The sequence below is a fragment of the Poeciliopsis prolifica genome, unplaced genomic scaffold, assembly GCF_027474105.1.
Source record: "Poeciliopsis prolifica strain line A6 unplaced genomic scaffold, Auburn_PproV2 SCAFFOLD210, whole genome shotgun sequence".
NCBI classification, from domain to species: Eukaryota; Metazoa; Chordata; class Actinopteri; order Cyprinodontiformes; family Poeciliidae; genus Poeciliopsis; species Poeciliopsis prolifica.
In genome coordinates this window covers 52,813-72,299 of record NW_026562585.1, presented here as the reverse complement: position 1 = coordinate 72,299, position 19,487 = coordinate 52,813, and the positions used below count along the sequence as shown (strand labels likewise).

General features: G+C 38.9%; 1 protein-coding gene across 1 annotated transcript; it reads left to right on the top strand.

Moving 5' to 3' along the window:
- The first annotated feature begins 9,463 nt into the window (after positions 1-9,463).
- Positions 9,464-18,736, top strand: LOC129356932 (ribonuclease inhibitor-like). Its single transcript, XM_055026473.1, has 6 exons — positions 9,464-9,790; positions 13,801-13,980; positions 14,847-15,020; positions 15,995-16,168; positions 17,826-17,978; positions 18,426-18,736. Exons 1-6 carry the CDS (start codon positions 9,531-9,533, stop codon positions 18,430-18,432), a joined length of 948 nt encoding a protein of 315 aa, XP_054882448.1. The 5' UTR covers positions 9,464-9,530; the 3' UTR covers positions 18,433-18,736.
- Positions 18,737-19,487: the final 751 nt, after the last annotated feature.

Sequence of the window (19,487 nt, the reverse complement as noted above, 5' to 3'; positions counted from 1 at the left end):
ATCACAGCGATTTCTAATAATCTATATCACTGTTAACACTTAAAAGAAAACCTGTTAATGTATTTCATATTTCAGTCACTTCATACATTCAATGACAGTGATATTAAATAATTTTGTTGTTTTTAACAAAGTTTTAAATAGTTTTAAATTTTGGTGAATGAGAGAAATTTACAGAAGTTTGGCTATCTGTGAATCTTTAGAGTTTTTTTTACTCTGTTTTTGATCATTGTTAAATGTTTGGATTTTTCTATTTCATATAAATAAACTGAGTCTGGTGGCAGGATTTTGACCTTTGACCCTAGTGGTTCAGTTGTTTCCCTTCTCTGTAAAAATGTAGCAAACTTGATTGTGAAAAGAGACAAAACAGCGCCACCTAGAGTGACTCCAACACGATCAACATCTTTCCACAGTTTTTATTGTCCAGTAGTGAGAAGGGGCGGAGCCTGAGGTGAGTCAGGAATCATAAGATCAGGAGATCATTCACTGTTTATCAGTGAAACAATCACAATTAAAGTTTTATAGTTGCTTTAATAAGATTGGATAATTTATCTAAACTTTTAAAGCAGAAACTGGATTAAAGTCTGACTTTAAATCCAAAACCATCTGAAAGTTTTTACACCCTTTAAACATCATCATATTTTCATTTCCCAGTTTCCTGATATTCATGTGAAACCAAAACAAAGTTTAATATTAATGATATTATTTAAGTTGTTGCTTAATTAGATAAAATCTGATGAACGGTTTTCAGATTTTCAACCAAATTATTGATCAATCATTTCAGTCCAGGCTGCAGGTGGTTCAGTTGAAAGCTGATCAAGCCGTAAAGAATCAACAGCGCCCTCCAGAGGAACAGTCTAATGACATCTGAACCTGGTGACATCACAAATCCACTTCCTGTGGTTCTTGATTAGTGCAGTTTGTTGATCTTTAGGTAAAAAGTTTTAGAACCAGGATCTCAGTTTCAGGCTAAGTTAACTCAGAGTTTACAGAAGCAGAGTTTGTTGAAACTTATTTAAGTGATTATAATCAGAACCTAAACATGAGAATCATGACTTTGAATGTTTGTGTTCTGAGATGAATCATCCTGAGAGATGAACTAATTATCAGGAATCTCAATCTGTCCCAACCAAACCAAATAATCTCAGATTACATGATGGTGTTTGTTGAATGAATATTGATCTTATTACAATCATCTATCATCTCTGTACAGCAGATGTTCACATATTAATCCTCTCATTATTGTCAGACTCCAGAGACGGTTTGTTTTCTGTTTTTATGAAGCTCTTCTTGTTCCACTGAGGAGTGGAGGAATATTTCAAGCCTCAGCAGGTTTCAGCATCTCACTTTAATCCATCTGTGATTCTCCAACGTGAGAAACTGAAGACGTTGATTACCTGCATGTCTGATCTTGTCTCAGGATTCAGATATGCAGAGCTTCAGTTCTTGCTCTTTTCTTCTACCAATCATTCAGATCCGTGTGAAGTTGGTTCCTCTGAAGAAATGAGTTCTGGTCTACGTCTCTGTTTATGGGGAAAAACAACCTGAAGTCTTAATTCCTCCTGCACAATCAAGTTAAAGTCAAACTGTTTGACTCTGACATAATTTTATTGGTGAAAAATCAAAGTTTGAGGCCTGGATCAAAACATTTAACATTTTGATAACTTTTAATCCTCCAAGGTTTACAAGAATACTGTCAAGAAAATCTGAGATCATCCCACTTCCCCATGCTGGAGAGTTTAATTTAACAGTAACAATAAATAAAGTTACCTTTAAAATCAGTCACACAAGTGACATCTAGACCCAACAGTAGACCCAGACTGCAATAAAATAAATCTGGTTGTGTGTGTTGTTTTAATTATAATTATCTTTTTTATCTAATCTTAAGAAATCATAGAGAGAGATGAGACAGGAAGAGCAGGTTTCCTGGAAACTGAGGAAGTTTCCAGCCTGCGATTTATAAAAATATCTGAGATTATTCCTTATTAAAAAGCATAAAAGTTTGAAAGGATGAATGTAAACATTTTGAGTAATTAGATAAGATTTAAAGTAAAGTACTTATATTAATATTGGTTTACTTATAACAATACTTACTGACATTTGTGGAAAAACGTACAAGTAAGACAAGTAACTGTAACTTCTGTAATAACTCACATTATAATAACAAGAGTAATAAGTTGAGCAACCCTGATCCAACCAAAGGTTCCTCTTTTGCTCTCACCCTTTATTGGGTTTATCCACCATTTTGGTGCATTAGCATTGGCTAACACTGTTGCTGTGCTTGTTTCATTGGCTGATGGACAGATGACCTCATATCCATCACTGTCTTGGAGACATTTTGTCCTGATGTCTTGGCTAATGTCTCAGGGTTGCTCAACGTGCTCCCATGTCTCTGAGACGTTTAAGTTGTTCAATCATCTATCTTCAAATGAGGCGTTGGTCATCTCTGCTCTCCTGTTAGTCCTCTTTGACCCTTGACCTTTCACCTTCTATCTACCTCCAACACATCATCAGTGATCTTTAATAGCAGTTACACATTTTACACCATTTCAAGTTCAATGTTAATCCTTTTAGTTCCTTTAATTTAGCATTAATTTATAATTTTATGATAATCACAACTTATTACTCTTATTATAATTATAATGTGAGTTATTACACATGTTCTGAAAAGAAACCAAGAATAATCTATTATTGTAATTATTTAATACCAAAGTTACAGTTACTTGTCTTACTTGTACGTTTTTCCACAAGTGTCAGTAAGTGTTATAAGTAAACCAATATTAATATAAGTACTTTACTTTAAATCTTATGTAATTACTCAAAATGTTTAGATTTCATCCTTTCAAACTTTTATGCTTTTTAATAAGGAATAATCTCAGATATTTTTATAAATCTGCAGGCTGGAAACTTCCTTCCTCAGTTTCCAGGAAACCTGCTCTTCCTGTCTCATCTCTCTCTATGATTTCTTAAGATTAGATAAAAAAGATAATTATAATTAAAGCAAAGTTTGCAGGAGACAAAAACAACACACACAACCAGATTTATTTTATTGCAGTCTGGCTCTACTGTTGGGTCCAGATGTCGCTTGTGTGACTGATTTTAAAGGTAACTTTATTTGTTGTTACTTGTTACGTCCGCCAGGACGCCATATTTAAAAGGACACGTAGACAAAAAGGATTCCAAGAAAAATATTCCTTTATTCATTTTTTTTTTTCTTTTCTTTTAGACTTCCTTGTCCTTTTCTACTTGTTTTTTTCTGTAAAGGGAAGGAAAGAACCCCTCTTCCCGTGTCCCAAAACGTAACAAAAAAGTAAGAGAAAAAAGTTCAACAGAAAGGTGGACCTGGTGAGCCGGTCCAAAGAAACAAAAAGGTACAGCAGGGGGCCAACCCTATACAGGGCCGTCGAAGCCCCTGCTAGTACCAGACTAAGAAAATAGGGAAAAATAATATAAGCTATTAACACAAAATGACCGAAAACAGGACAACCGGACTCACCAGGCCAAAACAGACCAAAAAACAACCAAAAAAAATCCCCATGGCAGGCAGGAGGCATCACAAGGGTCCAAAGGCCGACAAAGTTGGAGGAGCCTCCTCCGGGCGCATCCCTCTTGGAGGTGGAGATGGAGGTGGATGAGCGAGCAGAGAGAGAGCGGCTGGGCGGCAACCATTACAACCCAGCCTATATATATAGGCCGTCCTCGCCCACCAATTAAAGCCAAACTAATTACAAAAAGAATCACTACCCTAAAATATATTAAACACAAAACCACTCAACTTAAATCAATACAAAATTATTTAAGAAAATAAAAATAATTAGAGAGTGCCCAAAGAACATAACATTACTATTAACTGAAATCTCCAGCATGGGGAAGTGGGATGATCTCAGATTTTCCTGACATAATAAACACAAAAAACACAAAGTGATGCAACATAGAATCAATAATCAAAAACTACATTAAGTCAATGCCATAACAATGCAAATAAAACATTTATAATATTTAACTCAGCCAATGGACTTTGATCTACTGGGCCCTTCAAAATCTCTGTTAATAAACATGAACCTACTTTATGCAGACAATGCAGTCAGTATTGGATACACTTGCAGCACTTTCAGCCAATAATCAGTGAGTATTGATTACATTTCAAATTCAATTCTAAACAGGTGAGTTTTTAGTTGAGATTTAAAGGATGTCAGGGTTTCAGCTATTTTACAGTTTTCTGGAAGTTTGTTCCAGATTTGTGGTGCATAGATGCTGAAAGCTGCTTCTCCTCTGTTGGTTCTGGTTCTGGGGAACCAGAACCTGAGAGGTCACTTGTGTGATCGTCCATCTCTCTCAGAGGTTCTATTAGCGACTGTCAAACCAGGTCGCTGAGCGGCTGAATAGGGGAATCTTTGTTGACGCGCCAGCTGATCAAAAACGCAATCCAAGTTGCATTTAAGTTGATTTATTTTGCCAATATCCAAAGCGTCAGTGTCCACACAGCATAAAAACGGATCCGTAGCTTCTGGTCTTGTCCTAAACTAAGTGATTTCTGGAAGGACATTTTTGAAGCTCTCAGTGTTATTTTCAGGAGAAATGTTCCAAAAACTCCCTTGGTGGCAGTTCTGGGAGTAATACCCGATGGAATGGACAGGAAGGGTGATAGATATCTTCTAAGTATCTTGCTCACAGCAGCCTTGAAATGTATAACTATCAGGTGGCTGAAACCAGGGCCTCCTACATAACACATGGATACAAAAATCTGGGACATTTATCTGATGGAAGGAATCACATATTCCTTAAGGCTTCAAAAACAGTTTTTGATATAAGGTGGAGCCCGGTCTTACCGTTACTAATTCAATGACGCCCTTACAGGATTGCTTGTTGGCACCTGTATGTACCCATGGGTCAGTTAATACCATGGTGTTTAAGAATGAGGACCATCTTATGTCAGAGGGGATTTAATTGTGTGTCTTGTATTATTTTTTATTTTTATTTTGTTGTTCTTGTGTGATGTTTGTACTGGTATGTATTCCTTATTGCCTATGTTAGATCATTTGATGTCTCATCTTTTGTCAAGTTATAATGCAGAAGATAAATGTCAGTAAGAGACAGACGAATGCAACTGTGGACATGTGTTGTTAAAAATAAATAAAAATAAAGTTAAAAAAAAATAAAAAAACGGATCCGTAGAAAAAACAGTGAATAAAGACAAAATGTGCTAAATTGAAGCGGTCAGCAAAAAGTAAACCTTCCTCCATCACCCACTCACTACTTCACCCAGGTGCAACAGCTGATCTATAATCACTAACGACATCACGTGATCCCCTCTACGCCTGTCCACAACAGATTCCCTTTTTAGTTCTTAGTATCAGCGTTAGGGAAAGACAAACTAGATGATTGATTTTACTTATTTGATTATTTCTGCTACTTCATTAAGCTGTACTGACTCTTGCAAAAGTGCTTTACTAAAAATATTTAGCATAAAGAAAATGTAAAAGATGTGGACATTCAATTAATGAGTCACCTCAAAGTTCTTTGACGGTAGTAAAATAGCTGTGATGTTTGATTCTGGGGAAGAAAAAACTAGGTCATGTTTTATAGGTTGCTTTAGCCCAAATCTAAAACAACATCCTTGGGACTCGCCAGAGTCACTAAACCAACCTGATTCAGTAACAAGTGCAAGTTGTAACAAAGAGAAGGAGCGACCGTTAACAGATGTGCTCTGTGGAACTAGTTGGCTGCTCAGTCTGGCTGATTCACAGGGGAAGAAGGACGAGACATCTGGATGGAGGCCGTCAAACCAGGCGAATCCTTTCTGGATGCAGCTAAAACAGAGTTTACTTCAGTTCTGGACAGATTTAGGAAACTCAATTCACCCGTTAGACAGAGAGCTGGTAGCACATCTCCCCTCTCTGAAGAGGAAGTAGTGACTGAGAGAGGAGAGAGTGAAGGAGGGGGCAGAGGTTGCGCAACAACAATACCTGCTGTAAGAAGCCAATACATCTAAATTCCTTGGACTAAATTCATCATGTGACATGTCAAAAATGACCTTTGACCCTCCCTCCAATAGTTTATTTCCTGTGTTGAAGGCTTTGTGTAGCAAGTTTCAAATATCTACAGTGAGTCGTTTTGATTGGGTCGCCTTTAGGGTTGTAGAGGTTTTAATTCCACTAAGTTTCTCCAGTTTGGTCCCAGTCAGCAGCTTCAGCAGAACCAGTCAGAACTTGGTTTGTTTCAACAGGATGAAACTCTGTCAGTCCAGATTCGTCCCTCTCATCCCTCTGTGTCTTTATTTCTGCTGCTTCTCATCATCACTCAGAGGAAGACGGCAGAGACGGTGAGGACAACTGGTCACCTGAAAACTAAACGCCTGAGCAGGAGGCCAGACGCATTTCTGGGACATTTAATCAGCTGGTGATGGCAGCAACACATTACTGTTCAATGGCAACAAACAGGATTTAAAGATGTTTTTCATTTCAGTCTGAAGGAAATCTGATCCTAGAATGACTCACAGTCGCTTTCCATCCTTAAATACAAACATTTGGTTCAATAGTGTTGATTTCAGATGTTCTGGAAGAATCAAGTCAGTTTTCATAAAGACAAATTTTAGTTTTAAGAATTAAAGAAATGGTGTTTTTCAGTGGTGTGTTATTGTGTGATTTAAATGAGTATTTTCATCTCTAATCTGGTATTTTCCATGTAGTTTATCATTTATACCACAGTAAATTATTTATGAGACAAAGTCTGAAACATAATAAATCCTTCATGTTTTCCAGATAAAAGATGGCGCAGCAGCAGGAAGTCCAGCAGGAAGTCCAGCAGGAAGTCCAGCAGGAAGTGGATTTTGGTAAGTGATCAGAAGCAGAAATGAACCATCATGAAGGAACAAACGGACCAATCACAGCCCGTGTTGCTGCCATGTGATGAACCTCAGCCTCAGACTATTTATTGTTTTCATGCTTCCTGTTCAGTGAAGCTGTGCTGGAAACTGAGTTTCTGTGAAACCTGAAGATAAAACCTGGACTCAGATGGAAACAGAACTAAAAGGAACCAAAGTGAAGAACATCTTCAGGAATATTTACTATATTCACTAATTAATTGATCCAATAATCACATCATTTATTACTAATTTATTATCAAAGACTGTCTCTGTCTTTTATCCCAACATTTGGTGACAGAGATGCTGAAGCTTAAAGATAGAGATTAAAAATTTGTTGAAAGTAAAAGAGAGAAAAGTGATGAAAATGTTAATCAGTCGATATTTTCATCAATAACATCAGAGTTTCCTGTTTTCCTGAAATAGTTCAGCTCTATATTTAGAAGGTGTTTGTTTTATTGTTCTTCCTGCAGTGAGGAAACAAATGATGAACAGAAGCTTCATTTGTTCTCATGTAGACAGAATCAGTGGTCGTCACTCAGATATGAGGCAGAAACACAACAGCAGGTTCAGACCTGAGGAGCTGATCAACAGACTCTGAGGAATCTCTGGATGGAGCAACAGGAAGAGTTGATCTTCATCAGGTTTGTCTCTCAGATGTAAATTAATCCTGTTTCTGTTTCTGCCTGTAGAGGAAAAACTTTTCAAGGTTCTCTGAGTTTGTGAAGAAAGTTTCTGAGGAAATCCTGAAACGGCTCCTTGATGAGCTTCTATCAGATGAGGTGTTTGGTGATTTGGAGGATGAGGGTATACTGCAGATGAACCAAACCAGAGCAGACAAGGCCCGCGACACCATAGATGCTGTGAGAAAGAAAGGACAGAGAGCCTGCAGGTTGATGATCAAACATCTTCATCACATGGATCCAACTCTGTCCAACCAGCTGGGTTTGTCCTCTGCCTCCTTTGGTCCAGGTGAGAGACAAAGTTCATTAAAGCTGCTATTACAACCTCTACTGGTTTTGATTAAACTATAAATGATAAATAAATCTGATCTCTTCTAATAGTTCCTGATTTCAAAATTTTTCACCACAGAGAAAAAGTTAAATATATTAATGTCCTTTGAGAATATCAAAATAACTATTTTCATTATGTTTAGCTGAAGTGTCTGCTCTTGTTTATTTTTTAGATTTTGATGTTCGGTGTCAACAGGAACTTAAAAACCATCTGAAGATGATCCAGAGTCTCTCTGAAGGCGTCGCTGAACTTGGAAATAAAACCGATCTGAACCAGATCTACACTGAGCTCTACATCACAGAGGGGTCAACTAGAGAGGTCAACCAGGAACATGAGGTCAGACAGATTGAAACAGCATCCAGGAAACAAGAAACAGTCAGAAGAGAAGACATCTTTAAAGTCCCACCTGGGAGGATCAACCAATCAGAACAGTGATGACCATGGGCGTGGCTGGCATTGGGAAACACTGTTAACACAGAAGTTTCACTCTGGACTGGGCTGAAGGCAAAACCAACCACAACATTGATTTCATATTTCCATTCACCTTCAGAGAACTGAATTTACTGAGAGAAGAAAAGTTCAGCTTATTAGAAACTGATTCATGAACGCTTCACTAAAACCAAAGGAATCAGAAACTTTGAATCGTTCCGGTTCTGTTCATCTTTGATGGTCTGGATGAAAGTCGATTTAATCTGGATTTCTACAACACTACAATGTTGACTGACCCTGAAAAGTCGACCTCACTGTTGTTCTGCTGAAACCTCATCAGGAAGGAACTGCTTCCCTCTGCTCTCCTCTGGATAACCACACGACCTGCAGCAGCCAATCAGATCCCTGCTCACTGTGTTGACATGGTGACAGAGGTCAGAGGGTTCACTGACCCCCAGAAGGAGGAATACTTCAGGAAGAGATTCAGAGATGATGAAGAGAAGGCCAGCAGGATCATCTCCCACATCCAGAAATCCAAAAGTCTCCACATCATGTGTCACATCCCCGTCTTCTGCTGGATCACTGCTAAAGTTCTGGAGGATGTGATGAAGACCAGAGAGAGAGAGAAACTACCCAAGACTCTGACTGAGATGTACATAAAGTTCCTGAAGGTTCAACTCAAAATCAAGGAGGAAAAATATGATGGAGGAAAAAAGAGCAAATCTATCTGGAGTCCAGAGAACAGGAAGCTGATTGAGTCTCTAGGAAAACTGGCTTTTGATCAGCTGCTGAAGGGAAACCTGATCTTCTATGACAAAGACCTGGAGAAGTGTGGCATTGATAGCAAGAAATCTGCACAATTCAGGAGTTTTCACTGAAATGTTTAAAAAGGACAGTGGAACGGGCGACGTCTCCGTCTACTCCTTTGTTCATCTGAGCATCCAGGAGTTTCTGGCTGCAGTCTACATGCTCCACTGCTTCACCAGCAGGAAGTCAGAGGAGATCAAGACGTTCCTGGGAGACGAATACAGAGAAACATCTCTAGATGAGTTCATGGAGAAAGTCATGGAGAAATCCCTCTGGAGTAAAAAATGGCCACCTGGACCTGTTTGTCCGCTTCCTTCATGGTCTCACTGTGGAGTCCAACCAGAGACTCTTAGAAGATCTGCTGGGTCAGACAGAGACCAGTCCAGAAACCATCCAGAGAATCATCACCAACCTGAAGGAGATGAACTCTGATGATATCTCTCCTGCCAGAAGCATCAACATCTTCTACTGTCTGGTGGAGATGAACGACGTCTCATTTTATCAGGAGATCCAACGGCTGCTGGATTCAGGGAAGGAGCTCTCAGAGACTGACTGTTCAGCTCTGGCCTTCATGCTGCAGATGTCAGAAGTTCTGGATGAGTTGGACCTGAAGAAGTACAAAACCTCAGATAAAGGACGACGGAGACTGGTTCCAGCTGTGAGGAACTGCAGAAAGGCTCGGTGAGTCCAGATGTTTTCATTGTGTGATGCTGATTCAGCTCTATTGTCCTCCTGTTTCTTCTTCTGTCTTTAAGTTGATTCTGGATGTTTTTGCTCTTTATCTACTTCCTTCATCCTCTGGATTATTTTTCATAAACTTTATATTTTGTTGTTTTCATAGTTTCAGAAATATAAATACTTTGAACATTCAAACCTCCACTAACAAAAGCTGCAAAGTATCTTGTTGAACAAAGACAATTAAATAATAAAACAATAAAACCCAAAGTGAGAACTTTCACAATAAAACTAGATGATTACATTGATCCTCCAGTTGGTTCCAGGTTCAGGTTTCTTCTCTTCCAATATTTTTATTGATCAGCAGAAAGTCTTCATGACAGTCAGTCTCTCCACTGGATGAATTTCCTTAATTATTTCCTTCCAGTCTAATGTGAATGTTCTGATCATCATCATCATCATCATCATCATCAGTGTTGCATGTTATTCGCCCAGGAAAACATTAAACATTCTGGGGAGGAAATTTCACATGTTCTCTGATGAGATTAAAATAAGTTTGTGTCAAACTGACTGTCTGTTCGTGTCTGCTGCTCCTTTGTGGTGTTAATTTAAAAACTCAGCATGCAGAAGCTGCTGGTTGCTTATCTTGACTCTGAGAGCATTCTGCTAAAGAAACCAGGTTCTGCAGAGCAAGAGAGACGTTTTGTAACACGCAGAAATATTAAGTAGGGAACTGGTTACAGGTCTGAGAACAAACACAAAGCGTTCGGTTCCCCATGTACACTCAATCAATCAATCAATCAATCAATCAGTCAATCTGATTGATTGATGTACACTCACTAAGTTAATGAGGAATATTCATGAATATTTATCTTATGCTAGTCGACACATACAGTTACATTTAGCTATCAAGCTGCAGCATTTATGATGCTGCACTATGCTGTAGCATCATAAATGCTGCAGCATTTATGATGCTACAGCATAGTGCAGCATCATAAATGCTGCACTATGCTGCAGCATTTATGATGCTGCAGCTCGTGGTAAAAATGAGTCAATTTTTTAAAATAAAGTGTTTATCAGAAAACCTAAAGATCAAATCAGGATTGATTTAACACCAGAGACAGAAAAATAGAGCAAAAGGTGATTTGAACTGCAGTTGGAACAATTATTGACAATATATACAGGGGTTAAAGTTCATCAATAACTGGTTCAATCCTCCATTAACCACAAACACTGAAAAATAAGTTGATTAAATTCATTAAAAATGTCCAAATGCTGATAAAGATCCAGTTCAGTTTCACCAAACCAAGAACCAAAGTACTGAAGAGGGAGTTGGGAAAGCATTTATTGATTTAATATAGATCAGATATTGACTCGATCAATATCTGCCGATAACAGATATTGATCAGTTATCGGCGTTTGATTCATCAATTTCAACCTCAAATGATTCGTTGACACATTTTCAACTTTGGTTCTGACTAGAATTGGATGATTGTTTGCTGATTGATCATTGATTATGGACCAGAAATCAATCATTCTGACTATAATCCATCGTTGACGTAGCATCCTGTGCTATCAGGTCGGCTAACTCCGGGTCAGTTAGCGTTAGCAGTTAGCGTTAGCAGTTAGCGTTAGCAGCTCATCGTCTGGTCTTGTTCCTTTAATAGTTCCTCCCATAATGTTGTTGTTCTCTGATGGATCAATAAAAGCAGCAACGTGGCGATGAGGGTTCAGCCTCGGCCACAGACCCTTTCCTGAATCTGATAATCCACATTAATCTTAATCCTGGCAGAATGTGATTCATACAGACTGAAACAACCTATAATCTGATTATTAAAGCCAAATCTGTCCAGAGCTCAATAAAGATATTTCCAACACATTGAATCAAAAGCCTTTTCAGCATCTAAATGACTTTATTGATTCTGTTTAACCTTTGACCTGTGAGGTCAGGAGCCCACGTTGTCATGGGTTTGAATGTTGATGATAAAACCAGATTAAATCTGATCTGTGTCTGTAATTCCTGGGATTATAATATTCATCCAGTGTTGCTGCAGTGATCCTGTAATCAATGTTTCAAACTGATGTTGGTTTATGAACCACATCCAGTTTCATCTTTACCAGGTTTAGGAATCACTGACATCTCTGCTCTGATCCAAGATGGCGGTGTTTCCCCTCCACAAAGTTCTGATCTAATCAATCCTTCAGCAGCCGCTCTGCCGGGTCGCCTCCTCACCTGCCGTCTGATTCCCTTTCAGTCTTTAATGACTTTATTGATCAGTGATTAGTTGTTAGTGGATGATTTTGATCTGTTCCTATCGATGGTGAATCCAGAGCAGCAGCAAAAACTGCATGAGGCTGAGAGCAGAACTGAGTGGAGGATCATTCAACAGATTCTCACGTGTTTTAGAGATCGGTGTCTTTATCTGTTGGATTTAAATTTATTGATAAATCTATTAGTTTGCTATCAGTTTCTTTGCTTTGATCTATTTCCATAATAGTTGAGTTGAATAAATTTATCCTTTTCCTCCATCTGGTTTCATAGAAACAGTTTCTCCTTGTTTCTCTGATTTGTTATTATTATTATTTTCCATACGTTGTATTTGGAGATTTTAGTTTTCTAATCTTTTAAACATTTCTCTCTTTCTCATTAGAGAACCAGATAATTAAAGTTTTTGCTTCGTCCCATAAAATCCAGGGAGAAAAATCCTCTGTGTTGTTCTGGTTCAAATCATCTTTGAGTCGTTTTTCCTGAAATCTGTTAAATTTAGTGTCATTAATAAACTATAATTATTGTTGATTCTCCACAGGGTTTCTTTGGTTCATGACCCAAATGGAGTCAGAAACACTCTGCATGATCAGACGTCTCTCATCTGTCACATTTTATGATTCATCCACCAAACATGATTCATAAAACAGGATTTTAATATAAACTGTTTCTGTCTGCAGTGGCGGAGCTCGACTTTTTTTCAAGGGGTGGCCAAAGGGTGAGCAAGGCTATATCACAGGGGTCCATATACAAATGATGGTCTTGCGCTGGTCCGGCCCGGATCCGGCCCTGGCTCTGGTTCTGGTTCTGTCCACCATGATCCATATCATCACTATAGTAGATCAGACTGATGGACTGAGAGTTTATCAGTCTGTCTCATCTCAATGTGTGCAGACATATTAATGAGGATCATCTGCAGATCCTGGGTCACCTGGACCCGGTTCTGACCCAGTCCAGACGGTTCAGACCGGAAGGAGCAGCAGGACCGGTTCTGCTGCTGCTCTGCAGGACGACCAGAACAACGTGAAGCTTTTAGCTGCAGCAGGTTGACGACTGTCCACTTTCTACTTTGTTAAAGCATCAAATCCAGCAGATGAACGGAGACAGAACTGTCTCCGTTCTGTCTAAATGCTGCCACAGTTTCCTCTGTGGCAGCATTTAATAACCTGCTGCTGGGAAACATGTTTCTATACAATATATTACTATTATTCATGATGATGCAGCAGATATTGGCTCCACAAACCCAGAGATGCCAGAGGTCCACAGCAGCTGGACTTCCTGTTCTGCTCACTTCATTTAGAACTCACTTCCTGCTTGATCTAAACGGTCTAGTCCAAGTCAGAGCTGTGAGCAGTTCCTCCTCCTCTCCATCATCTCCAGTCGTTTCCTTCATTCAGCTCAGTCAGCCTCTTCATCAGCTGCTGCAGAGAAACTGAACTTTCCTTCACTGATGATAGAAGATCTTCAACATCTGACTGCAGCTGAAGGTCTGAGGACATGAAGCCTGGACCAGAACCAGAACCAGAACCTGGACCAGAACCAGAACCAGAACCAGAACCAGAACCTGGACCAGAACCAGAACCAGAACCTGGACTCTAACCAGGAACTGCACAGATTCTCTGTGGGGTCAAACTCAGTAGATATTGATCAGATGATGATCAGATGATGACATCACTGTTATCATATTTTAGTCTGTTTATGATCCAGATTGATTTCATTAGAACTGAATTTATTTCTTCTCTAATCACAGACTTGGTGGCTGTTTGATGGAAAATGCTGAATATGAAGTTTTGGCCTCGGCTCTGAAGTCCAACCCAGATCTGACTGAACTGGAAATAAATCAGATCTTCATATATAAAGCTGGAGAATCTGATATGAAGCATCTGATTGAGATCCTGGAGAATTCAGTCAGTAAAGTGAAGATTCTGAGGTTTGTTTTCTCTATTTATTCAATAAAATCATTTATTGATTCTTTAATCAATAGTTAATCAATTTAATGTTAATATATATTATTTTAAAACAACCTGTTTAATTATCAGAATAAAATCTCTAAAACTTTTGACCTTATTAATTATTTTCTTATTTCAGACTTTGAGATTATTGAACTTTGTTTTTCAGTTTTTCTCTTTAAAATGTTTTTGATGAACAAAATGAGTAAAATAATTGAAATGCTGTGAATGAATGATGGAGATGTTTCAGTTTGGTAAAGATTCAGATGCTTTTATTTCTGATTCTTTACATCAGAATGAAATGTTGATCCTCCAGAGCCACAAACACTGACGAGTTCAAATCCTCATTAATGAACGTCTAAGAAACCACTGATTGTAGAAAAGCAAATCTAGATGCAATGAATGAAAGTGAGGTTTGCAGCAGCAGCAGGTTCCTCAGCTTTGTCCTGAGGCTGTGGTTCTGTTGGGCCGGGTCAGAGAGGAACCGTCTCCTGAGGAAATAATGGCCTCCATTGGCTTTCAGCAGCTTTAATAGGAACCCAAAGCCATTAATGAAGAACCTGACTGGTTCTGATCCAGTTACCAAGTCGGGTCTGATGATCAGGAACCAGCAGAAATAGCTCAACTCATCCAGACTGATAGAAACTTTGAGTTTCTTTGTTGATCAAATGTTCTGGTTCTGCTGGTTTGGACTCTTTAAACCAGTTTGACTGGATCAGATGTTAGAATCAGTTCATCATGTTTCTTTTACATTCAGGGAAATTAATTTATACATTTTATTATTGATTTGTTCATATTTCAGTTTTAACTGCATCCTGTTGGTTCACATCTTTTATTCTTTATTCAGATTGAGTGACTGCAGTTTCTCAGAGACCAGCTGGACGTCTCTGTTCTCAGCTCTGAAGTCCAACCCGACCCATCTGACAGAACTGGACCTGTACGAAACCAACCTGGAAGATTCTGGACTGAAGGATCTCTGTGGTTTTCTACAGACTGAAGGCTGCAGACTGGAGACATTGAGGTATTTTAATGATATAATTATTGATATTTCTGTGAATAATTCTATATAAGTGATCATAAATCAAAGTTCATTTCTTCTGATCTAATCAATATTTTCTGAGTTTGTTCCTGGATCCAGAGTTTAATTTAGTTTCTCTGTGTAACTGAGTTGGACCTGCTGATCTGAGGCCAGAACAGGACAGCATTCGGACCCCAGTGTGTAGAAATCCCCCTCAGGTCAAGCAGGTCAAAGGTCAACATGAAATGTCCCTTTATTGAAGATCCATAAATCCCACATTAGTTTTAAATCTTCTGCTATTAGTTGATGATGATCCAGTCCAGGTTTACAGAGTCCAGGTGTTGCAGTGCTTTAACTAGACCAGATTAAAGAAGCTGATATCGTGATCAATATTCCCATTTCTGCAGCGTCTCTGATGAAGGATTCAGAACCAGAACCAAATGACCCACAATGACCTCACAGAGAAAAGGATCAATATTTTCTAGTTGATGGTTCAGAAACTGAATCAGCACAAAATGATCAACTTTCAGAATGTGATGATATGATAAAAGGATTGAAATCAACCCGTTTCCATCTGTCATACTGAGCAATGAGCTGCAGTTCAAATACAAGCAGCAAGAAAAACATCATTAATAGATTAATGAAGAAAAACTGGAGCCATAAAATATCAGCAGATCAATGATGGACAGAGCAGTCGGAGAATCCAGAGCCTGGAAGGAAACATGGAGAGAAAAACATCCACTGAGTTTAAGATCCTCAGAAACTTTGAGACAAACTTTGACTTTCTTTGTTGATCAAATGTTCTGGTTCTGCTGGTTTGGACTCTTTAAACCAGTTTGACTGGATCAGATGTTAGAATCAGTTCATCATGTTTCTTTTACATTCAGGGAAATTAATTTATACATTTTATTATTGATTTGTTCATATTTCAGTTTTAACTGCATCCTGTTGGTTCACATCTTTTATTCTTTATTCAGATTGTTTGACTGCAGTTTATCAGAGACCAGCTGGACGTCTCTGTTCTCAGCTCTGAAGTCCAACCCGACCCGTCTGACAGAACTGAACCTGAGAGGAACCAACCTGGAAGGTTCTGGACTGAAGGATCTCTGTGGTTTTCTACAGACTGAAGGCTGCAGACTGGAGACATTGAGGTATTTTAATGATATAATTATTGATATTTCTGTGAATAATTCATATAATTGATCATCAATCAAAGTTCATTTCTTCTGATCTAATCAATATTTTCTGAGTTTGTTCCTGGATCCAGAGTTTAATTTAGTTTCTCTGTGTAACTGAGTTGGACCTGCTGATCTGAGGCCAGAACAGGACAGCATTCGGACCCCAGTGTGTAGAAATCCCCTCAGGTCAAGCAGGTCAAAGGTCAACATGAAATGTCCCTTTATTGAAGATCCATAAATCCCACATTAGTTTTAAATCTTCTGCTATTAGTTGATGATGATCCAGTCCAGGTTTACAGAGTCCAGGTGTTGCAGTGCTTTAACTAGACCAGATTAAAGATGCTGATATCCTGATCAATGTTCCCATTTCTGCAGCGTCTGATGAACGATTCAGAACCAGAACCAAATGACCCACAATGACCTCACAGAGAAAAGATCAATATTTTCTAGTTGATGGTTCAGAAACTGAATCAGCACAAAATGATCAACTTTCAGAATGTGATGATATGATAAAAGGATTGAAATCAACCCGTTTCCATCTGTCATACTGAGCAATGAGCTGCAGTTCAAATACAAGCAGCAAGAAAAACATCATTAATAGATTAATGAAGAAAAACTGGAGCCATAAAATATCAGCAGATCAATGATGGACAGAGCAGTCGGAGAATCCAGAGCCTGGAAGGAAACATGGAGAGAAAAACATCCACTGAGTTTAAGATCCTCAGAAACTTTGAGACAAACTTTGAGTTTCTTTGTTGATCAAATGTTCTGGTTCTGCTGGTTTGGACTCTTTAAACCAGTTTGACTGGATCAGATGTTAGAATCAGTTCATCATGTTTCTTTTACATTCAGGGAAATTAATTTATACATTTTATTATTGATTTGTTCATATTTCAGTTTTAACTGCATCCTGTTGGTTCACATCTTTTATTCTTTATTCAGATTGAGGCAGTTTATCAGAGACCAGCTGGACGTCTCTGTTCTCAGCTCTGAAGTCCAACCCGACCCATCTGACAGAACTGGACCTGTAAGAACCAACCTGGAAGGTTCTGGACTGAAGGATCTCTGTGGTTTTCTACAGACTGAAGACTGCAGACTGGAGACATTGAGGTATTTTAATGATATAATTATTGATATTTCTGTGAATAATTCTATATAATTGATCATCAATCAAAGTTCATTTCTTCTGATCTAATCAATATTTTCTGAGTTTGTTCCTGGATCCAGAGTTTAATTTAGTTTCTCTGTGTAACTGAGTTGGACCTGCTGATCTGAGGTCAGAACAGGACAGCATTCGGACCCCAGTGTGTAGAAATCCCCCTCAGGTCAAGCAGGTCAAAGGTCATCCAGTCTAGAAAAGTGAATTCCTGGAATCTGACAGGAACAAATCAATAATCAATGATTGATGCTTCAACACTTTGATCAGAACCTGGAATGGTTTTACTGACTAAAATCCTCCAACTCATCATGACCCAGTACCAGGTTCTGGTTCTGGTTCTGGTTCTGAAGTCAGCAGGTCTTTATTGGAGCAGCAGCTTGTTGGCATTAATATTCATGAGAATCTTTAACTGGTTCTGTTGGACTGGTTAACCTGCATCCTGTTGGTTCACATCTTTTAATCTTTATTCAGGTTGATTCACTGCAGTTTGTCAAAGATCAGCTGTGATTATTTGGCCTCAGCTCTGAAGTCCAACCCGACCCGTCTGACAGAACTGGACCTGAGATGGAACAACCTGAAGGAATCAGATGTTCAGCAGCTGATGGATCTTGTAGAGACTTTAAAGTAAGTAAATGTTTGCAGTGAGTCCAGCTGCTGTCAGCATATTGAACTAAACCCAGTCAGCATCAAAGCAAAGATCCAGTGTTCCCAGTAAAGCTGCAGCTTCTCAGTGGGAGGAGAATGGTTCAGGCTTCCTGATTGGACACAGCAATCAGCCAATCAGAGGAGCAGCAGCTTGCTGTGTTGTTGCTGTGTCCATGTCTCCAGGACGTCCAGCTGGACTCCAGCGTCCAACATGTCTAGAGACAGTGGTCCTCATTCATCAAACAGCAGCAGATCTGATCTCAGACCTGCTTGTTCTCTCAGTTCAACAGGAAACAACTGATCAGGTTCATCTTGGTCACAGCTCTGAGATCAGTCTGACTGGAAACCATCTACTGGATGTGCTGCGTCACTGACTGCTACTGGAAACACTCACTGATCTGCTCTCCTTCCTTCTTCTCTCTGCAGGTTCTGATCTCTGTAAAGTAGAGAACGTCTCTGTGTCCTGCTGATCCTCACAGGTTGAAGCTGCAGCAGTTTGAGTCTAAAGAGACTCTGGATCAAGATGATGACCTTTGACCTCAGAACATTTTCTATTTCTATTTCAAATATTTTCCAGACGTCTATTGTTGAAGATTTTCAGTTTTATTTTTCATCTGATCTGTTTGATGATCTGCAGGAACAAAAGAGAGAAAAATACTCTGAGTTTGTTAGAAAAGTTGAATTGAGCAAAAACATGAAGCATAAATTTCATTAAAAAGCTTTAAAGAGTTTGTTAATGGGACAAAATGTCATTTTATTCTGTTGAGGTGAAAAAGTTGATCTAAAATCAGACATGATAGCAGCTCTATAGATTCAGAGCCAAACAGTAAAACTTCCTCTGGATCTGTGGCATTAAATCCACTTGAGATCCAGACGTCCTGACCAGATCCTGCAGAGAAAAGAAACAATATTTGAACGTGGATCATTTGGACTCGGCTGCTTGGATGTGTGTTTGGATTTGAAAGGTTTTGTTGTGAAGCAGAAAGTTGATGAAGTTCACAGTGAAGACGACTTCAGTCCACCTGAAACCTGGTTTCACTCAAACCGTCTTTATTCACTTTAAGTTTCTGATGCAACAAGAAGGAAGAAAAGGTCAAAGGTGAAACAGATCAACTCCATGTTGCTCACAGATGTGATGGGATCAGTTTGCACAGCTGTTGTTCAAGAACAGTTTTATTTTCCTGCTTTTGTTGATGGATGCAAATTTGCATCAGAAGATGAGAAAATAACTTTCTGTGGTTTATTTGTGTGGATTTAAAGTGGAACAAGTTTAAAGAAAAACTAGAGGAGAAACCTGAGCCAGCGTTCTGACAGACCAAACACTGAGGAACCAGAGTTTGCATCGTCAAAGTGATTAAATCATCTGAATGTTGTGACTCGTTTCCCATCAAATCCCTGACAGGAGAAGCAAAACCTCACGTCTCCAACATGAAGCTGCAACAGGATGCAGAACTTCCACCGAGCGTCACGTCACTCACAGCAGATCAG